At 46.0% G+C, this 22,903-nt stretch overlaps 1 protein-coding gene across 1 annotated transcript in view; it reads left to right on the top strand.

The window, feature by feature from the left end:
- The window catches only part of PTPRJ (protein tyrosine phosphatase receptor type J), a 165,656-nt gene that overhangs the window by 93,908 nt on the left and 48,845 nt on the right, over positions 1 to 22,903 (top strand). The window contains exons 2-3 of the mRNA XM_064576422.1: positions 18,538 to 18,556; positions 20,850 to 21,086. Coding sequence (XP_064432492.1) covers positions 18,538 to 18,556; positions 20,850 to 21,086 — 256 coding nt within the window. The remainder of the gene's footprint in view (positions 1 to 18,537; positions 18,557 to 20,849; positions 21,087 to 22,903) is intronic.

Here is a 22,903-nt window from a genome sequence, read left to right as displayed (position 1 = left end):
GAAGTCTGCTTCTCCCTCTCCCACTCCCCCTGCTTGTGTTCCCTCTCTCGCTGTGTCTCTCTCTGTCAAATAAATAAAATCTTAAAAAATAATAATAATACAAAGGGAAGCTGCTCATCGCTGATGGCCCCTGCAGCTCTGACGATCCTTGATGAAGTGTTCTTTGATTATGTGTCAAGATGAATGGTGCAAACCTTTGACAGACACACAACTGTGGCTGGAGAGAGCCCAGCATTAACTGCTGACCTTGCCATCCCAAGTGAGCAGGTGTTGAATGAGCCGAGTTCCCCCTTAGTCCTCCTTTTTCCCTGGTGGGTCATTGGTTCCTGAGTAAGATAGATGCATGCAATAGAAGAACTGTTAATAGCATTTACTCTGTCTTAATCCTTTTTAATCCCATTCATATTTCAGTGTCTGAAACTTGGCAGGATGTCAGAAGCCACAGTACAAGCAGGGAAATTTTTCTTTGAACAGCGAGGAACAAGTAAAATTGTTTTCCTGGTAGTTAATTTGTTAAAACATTTAAGAGTGGAATATTCCCTCTGAGATCCCAAATAGAGTGCCACCAAAAGATCTTGCCCAAATGACCTTCCTGGAGCTTCTTCTTATCTTGATTTTTAAAAAATGGCAATAAAGTCATTTTATCAAACTTATTGAGTACCCTAATAAGATATTCCTGGCATTTTAAGTTTACTGAATGGGGAAGTAACTTTGACAGAGGTGGATGGCTGAAATCAAGTGCTGCCTGCCTGATATCAAACCTGTTGGGAATTTGGACATTTGCTCTTTACCAATATGATTTCAGCCTCTACTTGGGCTTGTTTGCTCTACCTTTTGATTAACAGGAACTGCCTATTTCCTTGCAGATCTGATAAAAGGAATTTGGAGAATCCCAGTAAAACACTGGGAGGACTGAGACTCTGATCCGTCTTGAGATCTTTGGAAACTGAGATTGAGTGGGCTGGTCTGGAGCATCTCCTGGGATGGACGTGTAGGTTTGAAGTCCATACGTGGCCATTAAGGATGTTTTGGGGATGCAGAAGTTCTTCGTGGCACAGTGGCTTCCCAAATGCTAGAATCCGGATCTGAATTGAGGTCAGCTTCAGGGTAACAAGAGGACAGATGCCCAAGACCATGTTGTCTTCGACTTCCTGGCCTTCCTCTTCTGAGTGCCGGCCTTTATTGGGTGGGGATGGGTCTTGTCTGGAGGGGGAGCCCTTTCTGCCACTTGGGTTCTTGCCCAGCCCTGGGGTGAGGGCTGGCTGAGGGGGGTCCACACCATTGTGGGAGAGAAGCCTGAGAGCTCCTTGAGGAACATTTGGGGTTTGAATCAGTTGTGTCTTTGAAGAAATTTACCCATTTTGGACTTGTCTGTGGAAGCAATTAGGGAGATCACAGGACCGTTTCTGATTCCTGATTCTGTACAGTGTCTATTCAGAAAAATAGAAAACAGTCAACTGGAACAGGGGATTATTTGAGCACACACAGAGTCCTGTTGTCTCAGAGGCAGGCCCTCAGACAATTTGCCTTTTAGTGAAGTTTAAGCCCATGAAAGGAAATAAAAAGTGTTTTATTAGATAGCAAAGAAAGATGGACTGGACTTATGAGACTTTGAGAATTTTAGCTTTTTTCTTTGTTAATGCAAACTTAGGAAGAGAGTCACTCTTTATATAATGCAATTTATTCGTACAATGTGGTAATTATCATTAATAGTTAATAATCATCTTCAACTGGGTAAAATACCAGTGTGTGTGTTTGTGTGTGTATGTGTGTGTTGTGTGTGTGTGTGTTGTGTGTCTTTTGTCCAAAGCCAAATATTGCTACTTCTGAAGATGAGTGTACCTTTGGGAAATAGGCTGCTAACATTCATTAAGCATCAACTTTGTACAAGACCTGAGGGAAATGCTTGCTCACCACAGTCATAGGAGGTCAGGCAGCATTGTTTTCTTGAAGAAAATGTGAATTGGTGACTCACCTGGTGTCATACACCTACTAGGTGGTGGGGTGGAGATTCGAACCCCAGTCTGACTTCCACATCCATTCTTCCTCTTCTGCAGAATGCTGACTTGTTTACTGTAGGTCTCGCTGGAGTTCAGTCCCGGTCACTGCCGTGTACGGAAGATGTTTACATCCATCATGTCTTCTAAGTGTTGAATTCTGTTTCCTGAAAGCACACAAGGAAAAGCCAGGGATCTGTGGATGTGGCAAATAATGTGTTGTGTGAACAGATGGTGCCAGTCAACGGGCAGGAAAAAGACTTACTAAATGCTGAGTGACAGTGTTGGTCTTCCTGACCCTGGTATGAAAACATTTCAAGATGTTGGTCAGTGAGGAAGATCACTCTTAGCCTGAATTCCCACATAGGCTGATGGGATTACTTTCTAGGCTTTGTTGGATTGCTGGATTTGTTGAAGGGAGAACTGGAAGAAGCTGCCAGAAATTTGCAGTACTTCTGAGGGAAACTCTCTCCCTTTGGCCCACCTTCTCCAAGTCTAGTCTGGTTTTAGATCAACTAGAATCCACTGGGAAAACTCAACCTGGATTCTAGAAGACCAGGTCCCTCCCTCATTTAAAGACCATTAAAGAATGTCTTCAGTTTATTCTGGGTTGAGTTTCCCTCAAACCAAACCAACTCCTAGCTCATTTCCCTGGAGTTATTGAGTGCTTTCCTGGGAGCTTACAGGTTGTGGCTACTCAGACCAGAGGGGACTCTCATATTTTCTTACTGACCCTTTAAAATACCTTCATCCAGGGGCACCTGGGTGGCTCAGTCGTTAGGCATCTGCCTTCGGCTCAGGTTATGATCCCAGGGTCCTGGGATCGAGCCCCGCATCGGGCTCCCTGCTCTACAGGAAGCCTGCTTCTCCCTCTCCCGCTCCCCCTGCTTGTGTTCCCTCTCTCGCTGTCTCTCTCTAAAAAAAAAAAAAAAAAAAAACCTTCATCCAGTGGTCCTCAACACTTCGGAGGGGATTTGAGTCACCTGGAGAGCTGGTAAGAAACACAGAGGCCCAAGCTGGTTGAAGTAGAACAGGGCTGGGCTTTTATATTTTTACCAAGTTCCCCAGATGGTTCTGATACCTACCGATGTGTGAGAACCACTTCCATGTGCTCTCTTGCCATTTTGTTTGTTTCTTGGTTTGAGTGTTCTCTTTCATTCTTTCCTGCTGTCCAGAGGAAATCCATTTCTCATGCCCAGAACTTGTCCCCTCTCTCACCCTTTCTGCGTAGCTCACTGCTTACCATCCAGCTGTCCAGCGCCCAACCTGCTCAGGCCCTGTGCTAGGCATGTGTTATAGAGTCCCCTACCCCCACGGAGCTCCCAGCCATTCCAGGAGACACGTACAGTCATGAGCCAGGAGGTGAGGCTGGGGACTGAGCACACCCACAGAGGAAAGCTCCTGCTGTGCTGGGGAGGTGGAGTTAGGCGGAGCTGTCCTGGTAGAATGAGCAGGAATCAGTTGGGAAAAGGAGGGAGTGAGACAGCGTTCGCTTTCTAAGGTAGTAGGAGATGCATGAGTCAAAGTAGGGGATGGCAGCCCAGATTACTCAGAGAATGGGAGGTATGTGGAAAAGTATACATGAAATGTGAGTTCTGCCTTTATGACTCACACTTTCCTTTACTGGAGACATTGATTACATCTGTTGTTAAAAAAAAAAAGGTGTGTATGTTGAAAAGTTCAGAAGACAGAGAGGTAGAATGTAAGAATTTGATGTCCTCACCAAATGAAGTGCTTCCACCTAAAGGAACAAAGAAAAAAAAATCAATTGTTTATTGCTTTGTCTCCCTTGCTCATCTTCAAGCACCGTGAGACTAGGGAACTTCTATCTCTGTGCTCTAGAATGATCATGGAGCCTGGCATAGAGAATGCAAGTCAGTGAACATGGGGTGAATGGATGAGTTTCAGACCCAGCTACTTTGACAAATCACTTTACCTCATCGGGCCTCTGTTTCCTCAGCCTGAAATAGAGGCAGATTGGTACAGATAATCTCTAAGATTTTATCTTACCTTATGACTGACCACCTATATCTCAATTGCTTGCTCTTGAGGCCCTGAAGTTCACACACATCTGTTCGGCTTTACCCACTCATGGCCAGGCCAGGTCTGTGTCAGGCCCTGGAGAGCTAGTTAAAACCCACCAGTCAGCCAGTGCTGAATGAGTATGTATCAGGGAAGGCATTGCGCTAGGCATGAGTGGGTGTGAAGTGTGGGATTTCCCTTACCCTAGGAGAGAGTTCATCATCTAGCTAGAGAGATAGGGTAAACGTGGAAAAATAAATTGCCTGATGCTAAGAGAGAGGGAATGCAAATGTACTGGGTACCAGAGGAGCTACTCTGAGAAGCAGATCTGTGGCCAATGTGGGTTTTTTTTTTTTTTTTAAAATATTTAAGATTTAAAAAAAATTTTAAGTAATCTGTACACCCAACATGGGGCTCAAACTCACAACCCTGAGATCAAGAGTCGCATGCTCCACTGACTGAGGCAGCCAGGTGCCCCTGTGGCCAATGTGTTTTGACCTCCAGGCACCATTCTCTGTCATCAATGGGCCCATATTGCAAGTTATTTTCTCTTTTGAATACTCATTCAGAGAAATTTTGTTCCTTCCCATGTCATATCAGCCAAGGACTTCCAATGGGAAATTCAGACTAACGTCGGGAGATCCTGTGTTCTTAACACTGAGCTGACTGAAGTCTAGCCAAAAGCAAAGAAACAATGGCAATTATGATAGAGTTATCCTCTCTTGAGCATATGCCTTGTGCCAGGCATTATTTCATTGAATTCTCTTAAGTGTTTGAGGAGGGGACTGTTGTAATCCCTATTTCCAGATGAGAAGATTAAACTCTAGCTTAGTGCTCAAGGTAATAATTGTTGGAACCAGGACACTGAACCAGACCCAGACCACAGGTTCATGTTCTGACCTGCTGTAAGCCTGAGCCTATGGCTCCATCCAGGGTAAATATGTGATTTAGGGCAATGGTTGGCAAACTACGGTCCCGTGGGCCAAATCCAGCTACCACTGATTTCTGGGTGGCCTGGGAGCTAAGAATGGTTTTTATTTTTTAAAGATTTTATTTATTTATTTGACAGAGAGAGAGATACCGAGAGCAGGAACACAAGCAGGGGGAATGGGAGAGGGAGAAGCAGGCTTCTTGCTGAGCAGGGAGCCCGATGTGGGGCTCGATCCCAGGACCCTGGGATCATGACCTGAGCCGAAGGCAGACGCTTAATGACTGAGCCACCCAGGTGCCTTAAGAGTGGTTTTTATATTTTTAAATGGTTGAAAAAAAAAATTCAAGACAAGAATAATATTTTATGACAGGTGAAAAATTATATGAAATACAAATTTAATGCCTATAAATAAAGTTTTATTGGAACACAGCCACGGTCGTTAGGTAATGCATTGCCTGTGGCGGATTGCTACAACAGTTGTATAATCTGCAGAGCCTAAAATATGTACTGTCTGGCCTCTTACAGAAATATTTTGCTGACCCCTGATTTAGGGCATTCATTAGGCTTTATGAGATGTTGGAAATTATCTGTCACTCCCCATCTCTGTCTTCGTAATTCATGGACAGGCTCTGCTGGGCCAGCGCTCCCATAATCCAGGATTTTATGACTCGGAGTTCTCTTTTCATTGCTTGGATGTCAGATTAAAGTAGCGACTTTGTGGCATCGCTGGCTTGATAGTACCTATCCCAGGTGATTTGCCAAGGTGCTGTTTTATCAAAGATCAGTTTCTAAGAGGGGATGATGGTATGGCTTTTTGCCCTGCAACTTTTTTTTTGGCGGGGGAGGTGGTGGTGGTTCTATTAGCTTATTGTTAAAAGCTGATTGGAGAAAAAAAGAGTTGAAGTTTCCTGTGTTGTCTGGAGGTTGTAGTGATGTACTTTTTGATTGGAAGGGAATATTGTAGGCCAAAAAATCTTTATAAGGACTGATCTGTTACTACCACCTGTGAGTTTTGAGGCTACCCTGAGACTGTTCTGGCGCACGGGGAGGAGTGCGGCCTGAGTCCTGTGCTCTCTGCTGAACTGGGCCCACTCCACCCACAGCGTGGGGAGTGGGGTTGACCGTGGGTTTGCAGAGAGTGTCTCTCTCCGTGGCCTCAGTACAGCTCTGTCTGGGGTGGACAGCAGGAGCCAAGAAGGCAGCCAGTCTGAGAATTTTAGCTCAAGTTCCTCTCATCACACAGCAGAATCCAAGGTGCCGGCTTGCCCTTCTCTGCTGTTCTTGCTTCTGTGTTAGCAGAAATATCTTCTGGCTCTGCTTTTTCTTTGCAAGGCAGCGTACCCCTCCCTGTGCCTCACCTCTCAGATCCTCTGGCCCCAGTTCCTCTGAGTGATAATAATTGTACCGATCGCTCACATTTGCACTCACTGTAGGTGATCACATACTTCGGACTTGTCACGGCAATGCTGTAAACAGTAAGTACTGTTTATACCATTTGCTCTTTTATTTATTAAAATAATCAAACATACACAGATGAACTCCCATATACCCATTGCTCGGGTTCAGTACTTGTCAATATTTTACCCCACCCTTCCTTCAGGGTGGGTATGGTTATTATTGTTGCTGAAAGGGAATGAGGAGCTCACTCAGGTTCACGTAGTTGAGAGGGTTGGACTCCAGAGCGTGTTCTCTTAATTCCCGTGCCGCCCCACCTCTAAAGGACTGATGTTTGCTGCTGTGTATAGAGGACCTACTATGTGCCCCTCAATCCTCACATCAAACCTACGGGGAGATGGCAACTTAATGGGTGAAAAGAACTCAAGGAGTGTGGCCTTCAGACTCCTTGCTAAGACGTGGTGGTGCCAGGATTCACGTCCAGACCTGACCCTAAGTCCTGCTGATTTTTGATCCCACCCCATTCTCTGTCCTCAATGCCACAATGCAGTGGTAATCAGAGGGGTGGTGGTTTGGCTCACGGGAACCTCTGTTTACAAAGCCTCGGAAGAACACAGGGTTACTTCAGGGTGGTTCTAAGAAGGCGTGAAAGGCATCTGGGTCTGTGGAAATCACCACTGGCCCTTTGGCCTCTGAGATAGGATCCACCCTTGGCTTTTTGGCACGAGTGAATAGATAGAGAGGGACTCCTTAGCTTTTTGCGGTCAGCTGAAGGCAGAGCTTGTGATCTTTGGTCCTGATCTTTGGTCCTCTTCTGGGAGGAAGGGGGAGGGATGTGGGAGACTGGGGAGTTAGGAAGGCATAGATTATAGATACACCCAGCTGGGTGGGGTGAGGAAGGGGAGGATTCCATGAAGAACCGGCCTGGGCATAATAGCAAGCACTTGGTAAGCGGTGGCTCTTAGCTATTGTTGTCCATACTCTGAGGTGGATGGTGAGATTTTTGGAGTGGTTTTATTATTCAGATTTAAAAGTAGGAAATTAAATTCTTCAACTGAAGGATCACCCTGTTTTTTGCTTCTTTTTGGGGGTGGTGGTGGCATTGGGGGGTAGGTTGAGCAGGGGTGAGCAGAGAATTTAGAGCGGGCAAACTGATGAGCATTTTATATTCACACTGCACATCATTCACATCTGGGATTGGCCGGAGATCTGGTCCTAAGAGAGAAACTTAGAAAGTAAACAGTTCTTTAAGAATTGCAACCCATGAATTTTGCAAGATGCACTTCGATCAACAGTCAGAAACTCAGATGTTGTCAGGGGTAGTTGGGAACGTAAGTAAATGGAATGGGTCAAATAATGAAAAATCACACTGCCTCTTGATCTTTCATATGCTTACGTTTGATAGAAAAAACGAACAGTGTGGGTACCATGTTGCTTGGCAACTGGCATTTGTCCTCAGCATTGAGGTGACAATAGTTGGGAGTGGCAGTGAACTCCCAGGACTTACCCCATCAAAACGAGGAGCTGCAGATCCAATTAATTGCTTGAATGTGACCAGATTAGAAAGCCAGATCTTTTTTTTTTAGGAGCTAAAAATTAGGATTTAAAAAATCTAAGCTAAGACTCCTAATTTTCACGTTTTATACCATATATATATATAATTTTTATTTGTCAGTTATATATCAGTAAAGTTGGAAAACACAATGGGGAAAAATAGGAAGTGTTCTAATGGAGGTGAGTTAGAAAAAAACCATTATGGATTGAATAAAACATGTCAGTGGGCTAGATTTGGACAATGGAACTCCAATTTAGGACCTTCAGATTTATCATACAATGTAGAGAAAGGGTTCAGACAGGGGTCTGGAGCTTGCCAGCTCTCACTCTCTCTCTTTTTTAAAACATTTTATTTATTTGACAGAGAGAGAGAGAGGGGGCACAAGCAGGGGGAGCGGCAGAAGGAGAGGGAGAAGCAGGCTCCCCCCGGAGCAAAGAGCCGGACGCATGGCTGGATCCCAGGACCCTGGGATCATGACCTGAGCCGAAGGCAGACACTCAGCTGACTGAGCCACCCAGGCACCCCAGATCACTAGTTTTCAAACTGTTCCTTGAGGTGCATCAGGAGATTCCATAAGTGTTTCATTAAAAACACCCTCCCCACTTTCCAATTTGTCTGTGTTGAAATTATAATCAAATTGTAATGAACACACTTGCCCAGATATGTGTTACACCAAATTTTAATACATTGGAGAACACCAATTAAATGTCCTAATGTGGTTGTGTGTCGAAATAAGAATGAGGTAACTTGAACTTTAAAATAAATATATAACAAAAAACTGCTTTTATCCAAGCATACGTATATACACACATGTACGCATATATATATATATATAGAGAGAGAGAGAGAGAGAGAGAGAGAGATGTATGAAATGTGGAGCTCTGTACATGTAGTTCTTCAGAAGATTCTTTTTTGAAAAAAAAAAAAATCCTGCTGCTAAAAATACCCATGGAAACTTCTGGCCTGGGATTTCCTCAGCTCTGCATCTCAAAGTTCACATAACCTCACCAAAATAGCCCCTCTGGTTACTTTTTTCTCTGTACATTTGGAAGAGTTCATCATGCTTCCAACCATCCCAAGAGGGAAGAGGTGAGCCAGCTGGCTTTTGCAGGCTGGTTGGTGCTCATCCCTTCCATCAAAACCTTACGTGGCTTTTTTGGGACACAGAATTCTGGTTGATGCTGACCCTTCTCCACAATCCCCCCCCCTTTTTAAAAATTTTATTTATTTATTTGTCAGAGAAAGAGAGAGAGAGAGAGACAGCATGAGCAGGGGGAGGGGCAGAGGGAAAAGCAGGCTCCCCGCTGAGCAAGGAGCCCGATGTGGGGCTCGATCCCAGGACCCTAAGCTGAAGGCAGACGCTTAACTGACTGAGCCACCCAGGCGTCCCTCCACAATCCCTTTTGATGACAGCATCCAGTGCAGAGAGTCACACAGAGGCAGGGTGAGCCTGGCTTGATCTGATGTCTTGTGCTTTGGTGGCACGTTGCCATACTTCCTTTTGGCCTGTCTGTCCCTGGCCTTTTGGACTCTGGGGTAGAAATGGATGCCAGGTATTCCGGCCACCTCACAATGCCACACTTGTCTTCTGGCGAGTTTCCCATAAAGGTGTTTATTGCCTGGCTTCTGCGTTCAGAGGGAGAGCCACCCCCATCTTCCATTTTCATGATCAATGATTTACCTTTCAGGGACAGGTTTTTAGGGACCTGTTGGGTAATTTTCACACGGGGCATAAATGAGAGTTCAGAAGAATGTACCAAATCCCATAAAATGCTATTTGACTTAAAAAATTGGTTGAAGCAGTTCACATTTTAGGTTATTACGTCAGTGGGTAAAAATAACTATTGTCATATGGTGTGTGGGCTTGGTTTTAGAGGGATAAAGAGTCTATTGTTACCCATTGTGTTCTTCAGTCACTTATTATCCATCCCTAAAAACCAAACGTGGATAATGGAAAACCCGAAGACTTGTCACTTGCTAATATCCAGGCGGCTCTGCGAGTTTACCCTCAAACTCTGCTCTTTCTGAGAGCAGTGCGGAAGCCTTCTTAATTGAGTCCATTTAAATGGGTCGACAGAACCTGTCCCTGAGGCCTGCAGCAGGTAGGGGTTCGTGGCCGGTAGGCCTGGAAGCACGTGGGTTCCGTGGTCTCAGCTGAGACTTGCCCACGGATGAGCCAGCCGAGTGCTCCCGGGAGTGGTGAAGGTGCGGAGCTTCGGAGTCAGGGAGACTGGCGCTGGAATCTTAGGCTTCCTAGCAGTGAGATACTGGGTCAGGAACCTCACTTTTCCAAGGCTTAGTTTCTTCATCTGGACAATGGGGGATAAACACAGTTCCTGCCTCCTGGGCTTGCAGCAAGGCTTGAATGAGATGTGGAAGGGAACCCCAATTGCACCATAACTGGCCGGTAGTTAAGAGCTCAGTCAATATTATAGTAAGTAGAGTCAGCCAGCATTCAGTCCCTGCACGGGGTCCCTCTTTAGGTGGACCTTACACATCACCCTCGACCCCGTGAGTGTCCCCCACGTTCACCATGTCCCCGGGTGCCTCCTGTCCATGCAGCGGAGTGGCTCCTGGCTACCTCTCCACATTACACCCTCCTGTTCTCTCCTGCTTCTTGTGCCTGTGAACACCTGGAGAGCTGGAACCACCTTAAGTGCCCTGGGTATCTTGGGCACCTGGCCCAGCACCTGGCCCAGTGCAGGGTGCAGGGAAAGGGCTGCTGAGTGGCAGGGACTGGAAGGGGCTGAGAGGAGTCTGGGAGCTCCTGGGGGCGGGAGCCGTCCCCAAAGGTCATCACGGGAGCTGAGGTGGCAGCCTCGGAGATTCGGTGAGGCAGGAGATGGCTGTTAGGCTGGGAATATAGAAACCTGGTTTTGTTTGAGCCTGAGGGAGATCTCAGACGTGGGATCTGGGTTGCATATATCCTTCCGCTGTTTAAAATGGATGAAACGGATGGCTTGGAGAGACCCTCACATCCCAGAGCTCCCGACTGTCAGGGGCAGTTGAACCTAAACCTCTTGGTCACCATGCTGGGCCATGGCTACCACATTCACAGGACGTCAGCAGTGATGGGACCAACATGAGCTCTCTGTGTCCTTGCAGACTCCTGCCCTGCCACTGGGAAGAGGCTGACCTCCAGGTCCACACCAGTGGATGCCCTTGACCCCCAGGAAGCCCCAGATGGAGATGGAGGAGAGGCAGCCCCTCAGCCCATTTCCTTACCAGTCCCACTGCTACTGCCTCAGGATTCTTGCCTCCCTATTGGCTACCTTCCCCCCACCCCTGCTCTTGTAAACAGTCCCTTTTAAACCGTCCTCAGTTCCCGTGGTTGCCATCTGTCCCTGCTGGCGTCCCGGTGAATATTAGCATGTTTTAGAAAGAGGAATCCAGCAGTTCTGTTTATTTTTCCCTGTGCATTGAAGGGAGAGGCGAGAGGAGGGGCAACCAGGTGCGTGGATGAGGGACTAGGGCCTGGCTCTCACCTTTGATGTTCATCACAAAGGGCCTCCATTTAGGTTTCGGCCTTTTATTATGGCTGGAGTCACAGTGATACTCTGACAAGATTAAAACAAAAGTACACTGCAACAGATCTTACCCTGTTCTGGCACTTTAAAATTTTTTTTTGTGAGTGTGTACTGAGCACTTCAAAAAATAAACGTGGCCTGAGTTTTGCTCAGCTCTAGGAGGAGGCTTTTTCTGTGATTTAGGGCTTGGGGTTAGGAGGATTTGGTTTATGGTGGCCACGGTATGGAAGTGGGGAAGTCAAGGTGATTTGGTCAAGGAAGCATCTTTAGGACATAACCCCTGAGTGTACCCGTGGAGGGTGAAGGGAGGGAGGAGTCAGGTGATTCTGAAGTTGATAGAGTTGAGACAGGTTTAATGGGGCAGTTACAGAGGGACTTGGAGAGAGGGGAAGAGAATATTGATGAGTGTGTTTTGGTGTGAATGTGGGAGGGATGTTTATGTGTAGAGGAGCTGGGGAGAATTTAGAAGTTTTAGGTAAATGCAGCTAGTGGCCTCCTGTGACGGAGGTGTTGAGTAGGAAGAATCCAGTGTTCAGAGTGGACCACTGATGTGATGGCTGGAGCTTTGGCTGAGCTGGGATGGCATCGAGGGTAGTGTTCATAGTTTGGTTTTCTTGGGGGCCTAGAGGAGGATCCTTGTGCCCGGAGCCAGTTTCAGGACTGGTGGTAGTTCTCAAAGAGAAGTAGAAAGAGTTTTGGCTCATCAGCATAAACAAAGTGAAACAGGAACACATAGCTGCAGGAGGGGAGCCATGAATAAGGCTGGAAGGCTCACCAGCCAGGGTCTGCTCCTCAGAAAAGAGGAGGGAGGGACGCCTGGGTGGCTCAGTCGGTTAAGCGTCCGCCTTCGGCTCAGGTCATGATCCCAGGGTCCTGGGATCGAGTCCCACATCGGGCTCCCTGCTCTGCGGGGAGCCTGCTTCTCCCTCTGCCTCTGTCTCTCTCTCTGTCTCTCATGAATAAAAAAAAAAAAATCTTAAAGAAAAGAGGAGGGAGACTCTGCAGTATAAGGTGTGTAGTTAATGCTGCCATCTGGTTGACCAATAGGTTTCTACTGTGCCTGGGGAGTCTAGGTCACCAGAAATCTGTGGCGGAATCAAAGACAGTATCATATTCCGTTTTTGCATGTCAGTATGTCTTCCTCCTAAATCAGTGAGCTCAAAATCTCATCTCTCAGTGTTTGTTTCATTTGCCCAGTCACGGGAGCCTGCAGAAGCCTTGGGTCATTTGTATGGGTGACTTTGCAGAGGAGGAGCGAAAAGTGAGGGTGAGATGTGAGTACTCCTTATGGGTCTGCATCCTGGGTGAAAGTGGTTGAGGTCGAGGTAGAAGTCAAGACCTGGGTTCTGGTTTTGGTGCTGTGTGTCCTTGGGTAAGCCACTTACTGTCTCTGGGCCTCAGTGCCCACCTCTGTAACTGAGTTGTTGCTCATTTATTTAAATGCTTTGCAGGTATGAACTTCAGATTGCCTATTGGTCTTGTCAGTAGGAGCTGAGCCTTGGTGTTGTCATCTGTAAAATGGGTATAAAAGTACCTTGCAGAATTGCTCTGAAGATTTAAAGATGCTAAGAGATTGCTACTTTCATCCTTACTCCAACAAGGCGGGTATGATGATCATCCCTGTTTACAGATGTAGATGCTGAGGGACAGAGAGGTTAAGGTCCCTGCCTGAAGTCACAGAGCCAGTAAATGGTGGAGCTGAATGATTTCCCCCAGGCAACCTGATTCCAGATCCCAAGCTCTTCAGCTGTGATTCCTTGACTCTGCTCAGACAAGGGATGTAGAAAGCCCACCTCAGTGCCTGGCACACAGTAGGTGTTCAGGGAACCTGAGTTCCTTCCTTTTTGTCTTCAGAATGTGTTTGGAAGTGGAGGTCCCTAGAGCACTTCTGTCAGGCTGTTTTGCCCAGCTTAGTTTTCTAATTTCTGGGTTCACTGTGCTTCTTTCTCTCTTTTCTGATTTTCTAAATCTGTTTTTTCTTTTTTTAAAAGATTTTATTTATTTATTTGACACAGAGAGACACACAGTGAGAGAGGAACACAAGCAGGGGGAGTGGCAGAGGGAGAAGCAGGCTTCCCGCAGAGCAGGGAGCCCGACCTGGGGCTCAATCCCAGGACCCCGGGATCATGACCTGAGCCGAAGGCAGATGCTTAACTGACTGAGCTCCCCAGGTGCACCCTAAATCTGCTTTTTCAAACCTCCCTATTTATTACCTTCCTCTTCTCCACCCCCCCCCTTCCTTCAGGAAACTTCCTTTCCCTTCTTCCTGCTAGTGGCTGAGCTTGATGATACAAAGTTACCTACCTCCTATCTTTAAAAAAAAAACCAAAAAATTGAGGTGAAATTCATATAGAATTAACCGTTTTGAAGAGCACAGTCGGGTGACATTTAGTACATTCACGGTGTTGTGCGACCACCACCTCTATGTAGTTCCAAACATTTCCATTACCCAAAAGGAAACACCGTAGCCATTAGCAATCACTCCCCTTTCCCTCTCCCCTGGCCCCTGGCGACTTCCTGTTTCTCTGGATATTTCATATAAATGAAATCATACGTATGTGCTTCTGTGTCTGGCTTCTTTCATGTAGCATAATGTTTTTGAGGTTCATCCACGTTGTAGCAGGTGCCAGAATTTTGTTCCTTTTTATGGCTGAATAGTATTCCATTGCATGGATATAGAGCATGTTGTTTATCCATTTATTTGTTTATGGAAATTAGGTTGTCCTCCCCCTTGGCTATTGTGCATAGAGCTGCTGTGGCGCCGATTGTCTTTTATGGAAGCTCTGCTCCCTGTTGGGTTCAGGGTCTGTGACTTCTGGTGTCCCCTGAGTCCCAGCCACAAGCAGGCTCACTTACAACCCTCTTATCGATGGGTCTGCTGAAGCCGGGAGGGAGAAGTCTGGAGCCTCAGAAGAGAAGGGAACACACCTTGGGATCTGAGGTTCGGCTGCCACTGGGCTTGGCTCTGCATGCTAAATCTAGTTTAACTTCTGCCAAGGGGGAGCGAGGTAGAGAGTCGAAATTGCTGGTTTTATCTCCAGCCTCAAGCATCTGTTTTCATCTCTCCTTCCTGTGCCTGGGGCAAGTGACCCTAGCCAGGAAACTCAGCTGTGTGACGCCGGGCTGTGTACTCTGAGCCCCAGCGTCCCTATCTGTAAAGTGGGGATTATAATTCCTATTTTATAGGGTTGTTGTGACGATTAAGTAAAATGGGAGGTTGACTTCTTTTCCTATCAGGATTTGGGGCGGCCGGGTTCAGGAGCAGTTGTGGAAGGGCACTTGGATGCAGGCTGATTTCTGTGGATGCCTTGTGGACTGGCAACCACCAGGGCCATTCTGGATCCTCTCAGAAGGGGAAGGAGCTGAGGTTACTCTCGTCATTATGTTTAGCTGTCACTGCTGGGAAGATGTCCCCAGCTTCCTTTTTTTCTGCAGTCAACTTTGGTGCTTGGTGTATGAATCTGTGGAAGTGGGTTGCCTCCCATTTCACCTCCTACAAGTAGACTTTGAGCTTATTTTAGAAAGATGAGTTTTCTCTTGATTGTATTCTTTAAAAAAGTATTTACAAATTTCCCCCATGCTGGGTGTCTTGTGGGGTATTGTTTCCAAGGGTCTTTTTTTTCCCCCGCCCTGTGGTCAGTGGAAGACTTTGGGGGTCTTGGCAGACCTGGGCTTGCATCCTGGTTTTACTTCTCCCTGATCAGCTCTGTGACCCTGGATCGCAGATCAGTGGCCTTTCACGTTCTTCATCTGTAAAAATGAGGGTTAATGTGAAAATTAGTTACCTTGCTTTGTAGTTATTATGTCAACTAGTGTCCTTTTGGTTTTAAATATTAGACAACCCAACTAAAAGTAGTTAAATAATGAGGGGTATTGCATCTCCCCAGGCAAGAAGTCTGGTGGTAAGACAAATGTAGGAATGGGCTGATTTAGTAGCACAAGGATCTGGTGTTTCCCCCTTTTCTCCCCATCAACCATTCTCAGCAGGTAGGTGATTTCTCACCTCCTTGTCACACAGAGGCTGCAGCAGCTCCAGACATTATGGGCAGATCTGATGAAGTCCAGCAAACCAGGAAATTCTTTTTCTTAGTGAGGAACCTTTTTCCCCTGGAGTCCCCTTGTGGACTTCTCTTTGGTCCCTTTGTCCCATGTCTTAGTCTGAGGTTTTTATGGTCCCCCAGGTCCTGAGGAAAGGATTACAGTGTTGAGGTTTTATTTGGGGAAGTCAGGGCCAGTGAGATCAAGATGAGTGAAAAGAAGGGGGAGGGAGGCCAGGAGAGGCTGAAGCTGCATGGTGCCATGTGCGCTTTGCTCTGGCTGTCATTTCACGCCGAGCCATGGAGAGACCCAGCTGCTGTGTTCGCCTGGCACCTGTGGGAGGGCTGCCAGGAGAAACCGTAACCCCAATTTGTCAAGAACACTCTTACTTTGCTTGCTGGAGTTTTTGGAAGGTAGAGGGAGGAAAGATGACATGGATAGCTTTTGAAATTGATTTCTGAACCTTCCTGAAGTCCTAGTATATTTCTCACCAGTGGCTTTATATGGGGAGGCAGGGTAGCTAGCGATTAGGGATGTGGACCCTGGAGTCAGGCTGCCTGGGTTCAAGTCCAGACGCTGCAGCTCAACAGTCTCCACAAGGGACCTGTTCCTACATTCAGGGTTGTTTGGAGCTTTAAGTGAGTTAATATCTGAAAGCACTTGGAACGGTGCCTGGCAGAGTCAGGCTCTGTGCATATTGATAGTGACCCTTGCCCTTTCACCTCTAGAACTCAGAGCTTTTTGACATGTTGTCGCATGTAATAATGGTCATCAGCCAATGTTTACTGAGTCTAGGGCTGTACAGGACCCAGCTCGAAATGCACAGGCACTCTTTGCCTTGGTGTATGCCCTCCTCTGACATCCCTCTGCGAATGGTACCTACCCCGGGGATACCTTCCGTCTGTCCTCCTGTGGTTTGGTTCGCCTGCCTCCCCCTCCTTCAGCCGTGAGCCCCGCCCAGCACAAGGGCTGTCTGCCTCAGCTCTGGGGCTTTCGCTGCTGGGCACATACAGGCACTCGAGACTTGCTTGTTCAGAGTTGTCAGCGCTTTCTGCTCCACCTTCAGTTGCTTATTTATAGACACGTCTTAGTTCCCTTACTTTCCTAAAAACAGTTTGAGGACAGGTCTGGATCGTCCATGTTTGTAGGCGATATTTGGGTGCATCGTTGACCAAATGGATTCCAGTTCAGGATCTAACACATAGAGCTGTATATGAAGAGAGAATAACATCGCAAGGGGCTAGGATGGACCAGTCTAGAGTCATGAGGTTGGATAGTTTATGTTTTCCAACTGCTGGGCAGGGAGGGGGAAAAAAAAAGGGCTTGCTGCCATGTGCTAACTTGTCTAGCAACCTGGTCCTCGTCTTTCTCTCTCCTGTGGTCCATCAGGGACTAGTGGATTGATGCCTGGCATAGATGGACGGCAGGTGCTGGATGCAGGAAGATGAGCTGGAAGAGCACGGGCTTGAGGGTAGAGTGGGGGGTGGGAATGGAAAGGGTGTGTGGGGGTGAGGGGTCGGTAGGAAAGGAGAATCAACAGGACGTGGGTCCTGAGACTTGTAGGGGGTGAAGAATGAGAAGGAATGCTCAGATTCCTTTGGGAACTGGTGTCTGGGCCCTTGGGAAACAGGCTGGGGAGCAGACCTTTCGGTCTGTCTAACCCTTGAGATGAACATGGATGTTGTCTTCGCCTTCTCCATTTGGTAAGCACAAAGGATATTTCCTTTGGGTTGGGGTGGGTTGGGTACTCAGCCTCCTGGACCCGACCGGCCTTGGCCTTAGCCTTGCTATAGGACCTTAGGCAAATCTCCTTCCTCTGGGACTTAGGAATTGCTTCCTTTCCAAAATGAGAGGCTCATTCCTTTCTTGAGTGTCATTTATAGAGTGCCTACTCTGCACCATTCTAGGTGCAGGCCCAGATGAGGTTTCTGTTCTCATGGAGCATACATTTTAGTTGAAGGAGGCTGATGACGACTGAGGTGAATGCAGAGGAGAAAAGAGCCAGGGGTGCTCAGTTCCACTGGTTGATTGGAGAAGTACGCCCCGAAGAGGTGGCATTTTAGGCCACGACACTGGAAGGTCTGGGGCAGAGTGTTTTTGGAGAAAGGAATCAATATGTAAAGGCTATAAGAGAGAACCAGCTTCAGGAACATTTCAAAGGGCATGCTGAGATCACCGGGGGACATGGAGGCTGTGGTTAAGAGTTTCGGATTTTATTCTAAGTGTGATGGGAAGCTGGAGGACATTTTTTCCCACTAGAATCCCTTTTGATTATTTTCCTCTTCATGAGGGCCATACTTCGAAAGATCCCATTAACCAAAAAAGGTGTGTTTATTAAACAGTAGGATGTACAACCTCAAATTATTTTAGGTTTTTAAAGTATGGGGTAGTAATTTATGAATCACGATGAGTATCTTTGAGGTCCTTCCAGGGACCTAAAGATGGCAGACTGAGACACTCAACTAAATAAATAATCTTTAGGGTTGCTCTGTTTCAAACACTCGTGCTTCCCAAAGCTGCATGTCATACAATTAAAAAAAAAAAAAAAAAATTACTGCCACCTACCGATAGAAGGAGGAAGCTGGATTTTTGCACAACAAAAATCCCGAACCCAGGAGATTTCTTCTCTTGTGCACCTGGCTTTACTTTCTGTACTTGTGACCTGAAAATGCCTCTGGGGAAGCAGTGTCACGGTCCTCTTTTTTTTTTTTTTTTTCCCCTGCCCTAGAGAATCTTGACTGTTTCTACGTCCTTCTGCCTCAATTAATGATGCGGTGGCAGCAGGGAGAGCTGCCCTGGAGAGCTGCTTCAGTGCTGGGTGTATCTGTGGGGAAGAACACTGGGTAGCTCAGCCTCCATATGCCGAGTTAATCCATTGTTTGTAAGCCACCTCTGGTTTCACTGAGTTCCCTTACTCAGTGTCCTTGCACCCTAGTCCCTGCCAGTGGGCCTTTTTTAATGTACTCGTTAGCACCCGATCCCCATTATTAAATTCTCAACTGCTTTATTCCTGATTTGCATTTTCCGTGGCCGAATGAAGGCGCTGACTTCCGTTTTCTTTTTCTGTTACAGATGGTGTGCGCAGGTGACTGTAAGTACCGCTCCCCTCTCTTCTCTTGTGTTGTTCGCTACCGCCCCCTGATGGACACAGCAGCACTTACAGCAACGTGAAAATCACAGAAAATGCTAATTTGTTCAAACTCTCTTAGTTTCCAGTTTTTCTTTAGAACTGGGGTGAGTGTGGCACCAGCAAGTGAAAGAAAGAATTCAATCAATTGAGCAACTTTGACAAATAAAAATTTTATATTTTCTGTGATTTTTTTTTCCCCCGCCAGCCTACATCCGTGGGTGATTTTTAAAAAAGACTTAGTTTTCATAATGCAGTATGATTTATATTTATTTTATGTGCTGCCATCCCATAAGTATTTTTTTGGGTTGCTACATTGCTCCATGATTTTTAAAGTGGTGGACAGGGTTTGTGTAACCTTTGGAAAACCAGATGTAGCCTCCTGTATATTTTGCTTCTATATGGAGGGCTGAGTCCCATTTGCTAACTGGTGTTGGTCCATTGAAGTTCTCCCTGGTCTAGAGTAAAATGAAAAAAATAAGGCTATGATAGTAAGTTTTAAGTGAAGCTAAATATATTTAATTGAAAGCACCATTTATTCTGGGATGATGTCCTTACTAATTTTTTGGGTCATAATTTGTTTCTATAGGAAATAAAGATAACAGTGTTCGGTAGTTTTTTTTTTTTTTTTTAATGTACCTTTTAGAATAAATAAAAATTGGTAGCTTTTATCTGTCCTCAAAATTTGGGAACCTTTTTTTTTTTTCCTGATTGGTAAAATCCCAAAGTCTGTGAACCATGGAGATAAAATAATTAGAATGTTCTTCCACTACCACACAAAGGGGGCAGATCTTGCCGAAACCTTCTAATAAAGCTGATCTCAGTTAATAACGGTGATTATGCAAAGTCTGTACAAACAATGGGAAGAACTCTACAGTTGCTTTTTCTTTCTTGTTAATCAGTTTGGTAAATAAGCTGGTAGGTACCTTGTACGGGCTTGAATCGTTGGTGCCAAAGAAGAAAACCTCTATGCATAGAGGGTGGTATTTTAAAGCAGGAGAAGGGGAGATGAAGAACTATGACTCGTTTTAAAAATCGTAATAAAAACCTGTTGTATCGTGAGTGGGAGGTGCCATTTTGTTAGTTTGCGTGACCACTGTTTCTGGCTACTTAAATCGGTCACACTTATCCCTGAAAAGTTTCCTGGTGCCTTACTGAGATGAATGTCAGGGGCTCTAGATGTGACTGTTACAGATCACAGCTGAAGCCTCGGACACGGGAAAGAAAAATGAAACACAAACTAAGAAGTCTGTGAACCATAGCAATAGAATAATGGGAATGTTCTCCTAGGACTTTGAGTAAAATCACATGCTAACGACCAGCAGGATGGGACTCTGAACTCCGATTTTATAAATGTCCAAATCCAGTGACGTTGGTTACCATATCATGGTACCTTAAAAATAGCCCTTTATGTTTAAAATAGTGTATTAGAGCTGACAACATAGGAACCTGAGGATGAGAGGTTCTAAGGGACTCATTCCAGGTCATATAGCTAAGGGGCAGAGGAGATCCTCGCGTCCAGGTCTGAATTTAAAGACCAGCTCCTTTCACTTTATGCCATTCTGTCTCATGCCATCTTAGTGCCCGAATATGGCGGAACGTCCTCCTAATATCAGGATTTGGCAAAAAAGTTAGCTTCTGCATCATGTAAGACCTCTCCATGGGCAGTGTTTTCTAAGAATGAAAAGAGAGACTTTTTTTTACATCTTAGGTCTTTTTTTGGTATCAGCTTCTATATAGATTTAATCCATATTCAAGTCACAGCCAACATTGCTGATCTCTGTCATTTTTGTCTCTGTTTTAAAGCCTTCTGTCTCACTAACACACATGCATACATGTATGTATATGTATCTAAAATTAGTTTGTTGGAGGAAAGTCCAGGAGGCAGAGAAAGGGAAATGAAATTCTGTGATCGTACAATTCACTTCTGAAAAGTAGACATGCAGAGCAGTCCTGACTCTTACATTTCCTTTTTTAAAAAATATTTTATTTATTTGAGAGAGAGAGAGAGAGAGAGAGAGAGAGAGCACATGGGGGGGAGGGGCAGAAGGAGAGGGATAAGCAGATTCCCCACTGAGTGGGGAGCCCAACACAAAGCTGGATCCCAAGACTTTGGGATCATGACCTGAGCCTAAGGCAGACGCTTAACTGACTGAGCCACCCAGGCGCCCCTTACATTTCTTTTTTAAATGTAACTTTTGATGTCCTTTGGGAAACAATATTTAAGTAGAACCCATGTTTGTGTTTGACATTGAAGCTGTTTCCATCAATACAACCAGTGTGACCACAACATGGGAAAACACGGGCAGCACTGTTTCTGAGTATGCACGTACAGAAAGGAGCAAGGTGGAGAGTAGGTGGACCACCACTGATGAAAATCCAGCAAGGAATGGCACCACAGGCTTTAGTCCAACAACTTCATACACGTCCTTTGTCACTTCAGAAATAGTCACTACGACTTCGAGAGATCCCACAGCTGGAAATGACACAACAGGTAAGGTGAGCCCCCAGGAATGATCGTGAACCGTTCCTTTTCATCCTGTATCCTAGAGCCTTGTCCATTCAGATTGCCTGTTGGGGAGAGATTGGTTTTTGTTAATGGTGGAAGAGGAGAAAAGATTGTGTATTGTTTCAAGTCCGGGAGTTCAGGTGGCCAGATTATTTGGTATTAGGGTCCTAGGTGTTTGGGGAGGTTTTAAGTAGTTCCAACTGTCCAGCTTTAAAAATCCTTTGCTATTATTGGCTAATATTTACTCTTCTGCTGAGGCTTGGGAACAGAGACCTCATTAGACACGTGTCGTAATGGTGTCAGTTATTGTAGGCTTCTTTTAAGCTCTGCAGGAGAGTTGATGCTGTGTTTATATTCTCAGGAGTTTTTGCTGGACCCGAAAGTTCGGTATACTTTACAGAGGAGTGCATGTTTCAAATGAAATAATAGCCCTGTGACATTGGGTAAGGTTTAGATTTTTATTTAGCTTAGATGTCAGTACCCTGAGCCACGTGTTACTGCTACAAATTTAGCTCTCTCTCTTTTTTTAAGCTGAAAAGAACCAAAAATATAAAAAAGAGACGAGAAGCTCTTTTAAAGCTGAGAAGAACCAAAAAATTTAAAAATGCTATCCCCTGTTGGTTTTCTGATCTGGGGATGTCATCTCTTTGGCTGGTGAGGGCCATGGACGTTTGACCTCTTGGGGCCCATGGCTTGAAGTGACCACCCGCCTAGCACAGTGCCTTCTACACATGGAACAGGCAAACGAAACCGGTGGTTTTCAGCAGGTTTTTTTTTTAAGCCAGGAAACAATTTCTTTAAATAATAAAATCTCGCCCAGAAGCCCAATATGTAAAAAGAACTGGCGTGAGAGGAGCTACAGGGATGGGGTGTCACAGGTACTCCAAAAAAAAAACCACAAAAATCTCTCGGAGCTCCTCAGAGCAGAGTTTTAGAGGCAAAAAGCCCTGTGATAGAGGTTTGCTATATTATGAAAGAGAGAAGATCAGGAGGAGAGGGCAGGGAGATGAAGAGAACGAACGAGGAAGAAGAAGATGGAATTTAGAAATGGTGATGGGGCCAGCGGAACACAGCACTGGTGACCGTAGGAAAGAGGAGGTGGAGAAGTGGCGAGGAGCAGCCAGCCCAGGAACTGAGTATCCTCACTCTGCCTGAAAGTTCCCGGGACAAGGCTTTGTTCATCAGCTCCTATTTACTGAGCACGTACTCTTTTTTTTTTTTTTTTAATTTTATTTATTTATTTGACAGAGAGAGACACAGCGAGAGAGGGAACACAAGCAGGGGGAGTGGGAGAGGGAGAAGCAGGCCTCCTGCGGAGCAGGGAGCCCGATGCGGGGCTCGATCCCAGGACCCTGGGATCATGACCTGAGCCGAAGGCAGACGCTTAACAACTGAGCCACCCAGGCGCCCCATGAGCACGTACTCTTATGCTTAGTTGTTCTTAATACATTATCCTGTCCTCTCAGTAACCCCAAGGGCCACAGTGACAAACTGTAATGCCGAGGAGTTGGGTTTTGTCTGAGGGCTCGGTTATTGAGCACAAAGTGGCGGGCACCCAGGGAGCTCGGCTCCAGAGCACCCTGGTGCCCTGAAGCTGGTACCAGTTAGTTACCCAGAGCCCTTCTGCTGGCCTCCTGGATGGCTGTTGCATTTCTTTTCAAAAGAAAAAGGACACAGGAGTGACCCCATTTAGCAATCTTTGCACCCAAAATGTTTGATGTGAAGGGTAGAATCACAGAGTGCATTGGCTCGCTGCAGAACCCGCCATGCCTTCCAGTTCCGCCCCTGCAGACCTCAGGCAG

Source organism: Mirounga angustirostris, unplaced genomic scaffold (assembly GCF_029215605.1).
Source record: "Mirounga angustirostris isolate CCGP_5_RB_7025 unplaced genomic scaffold, mMirAng1.0.hap1 SCAF_13, whole genome shotgun sequence".
NCBI classification, from domain to species: Eukaryota; Metazoa; Chordata; class Mammalia; order Carnivora; family Phocidae; genus Mirounga; species Mirounga angustirostris.
The sequence above is the reverse complement of the archived record's forward strand: the minus strand, read 5'-3'. Positions and strand labels throughout refer to the sequence as shown.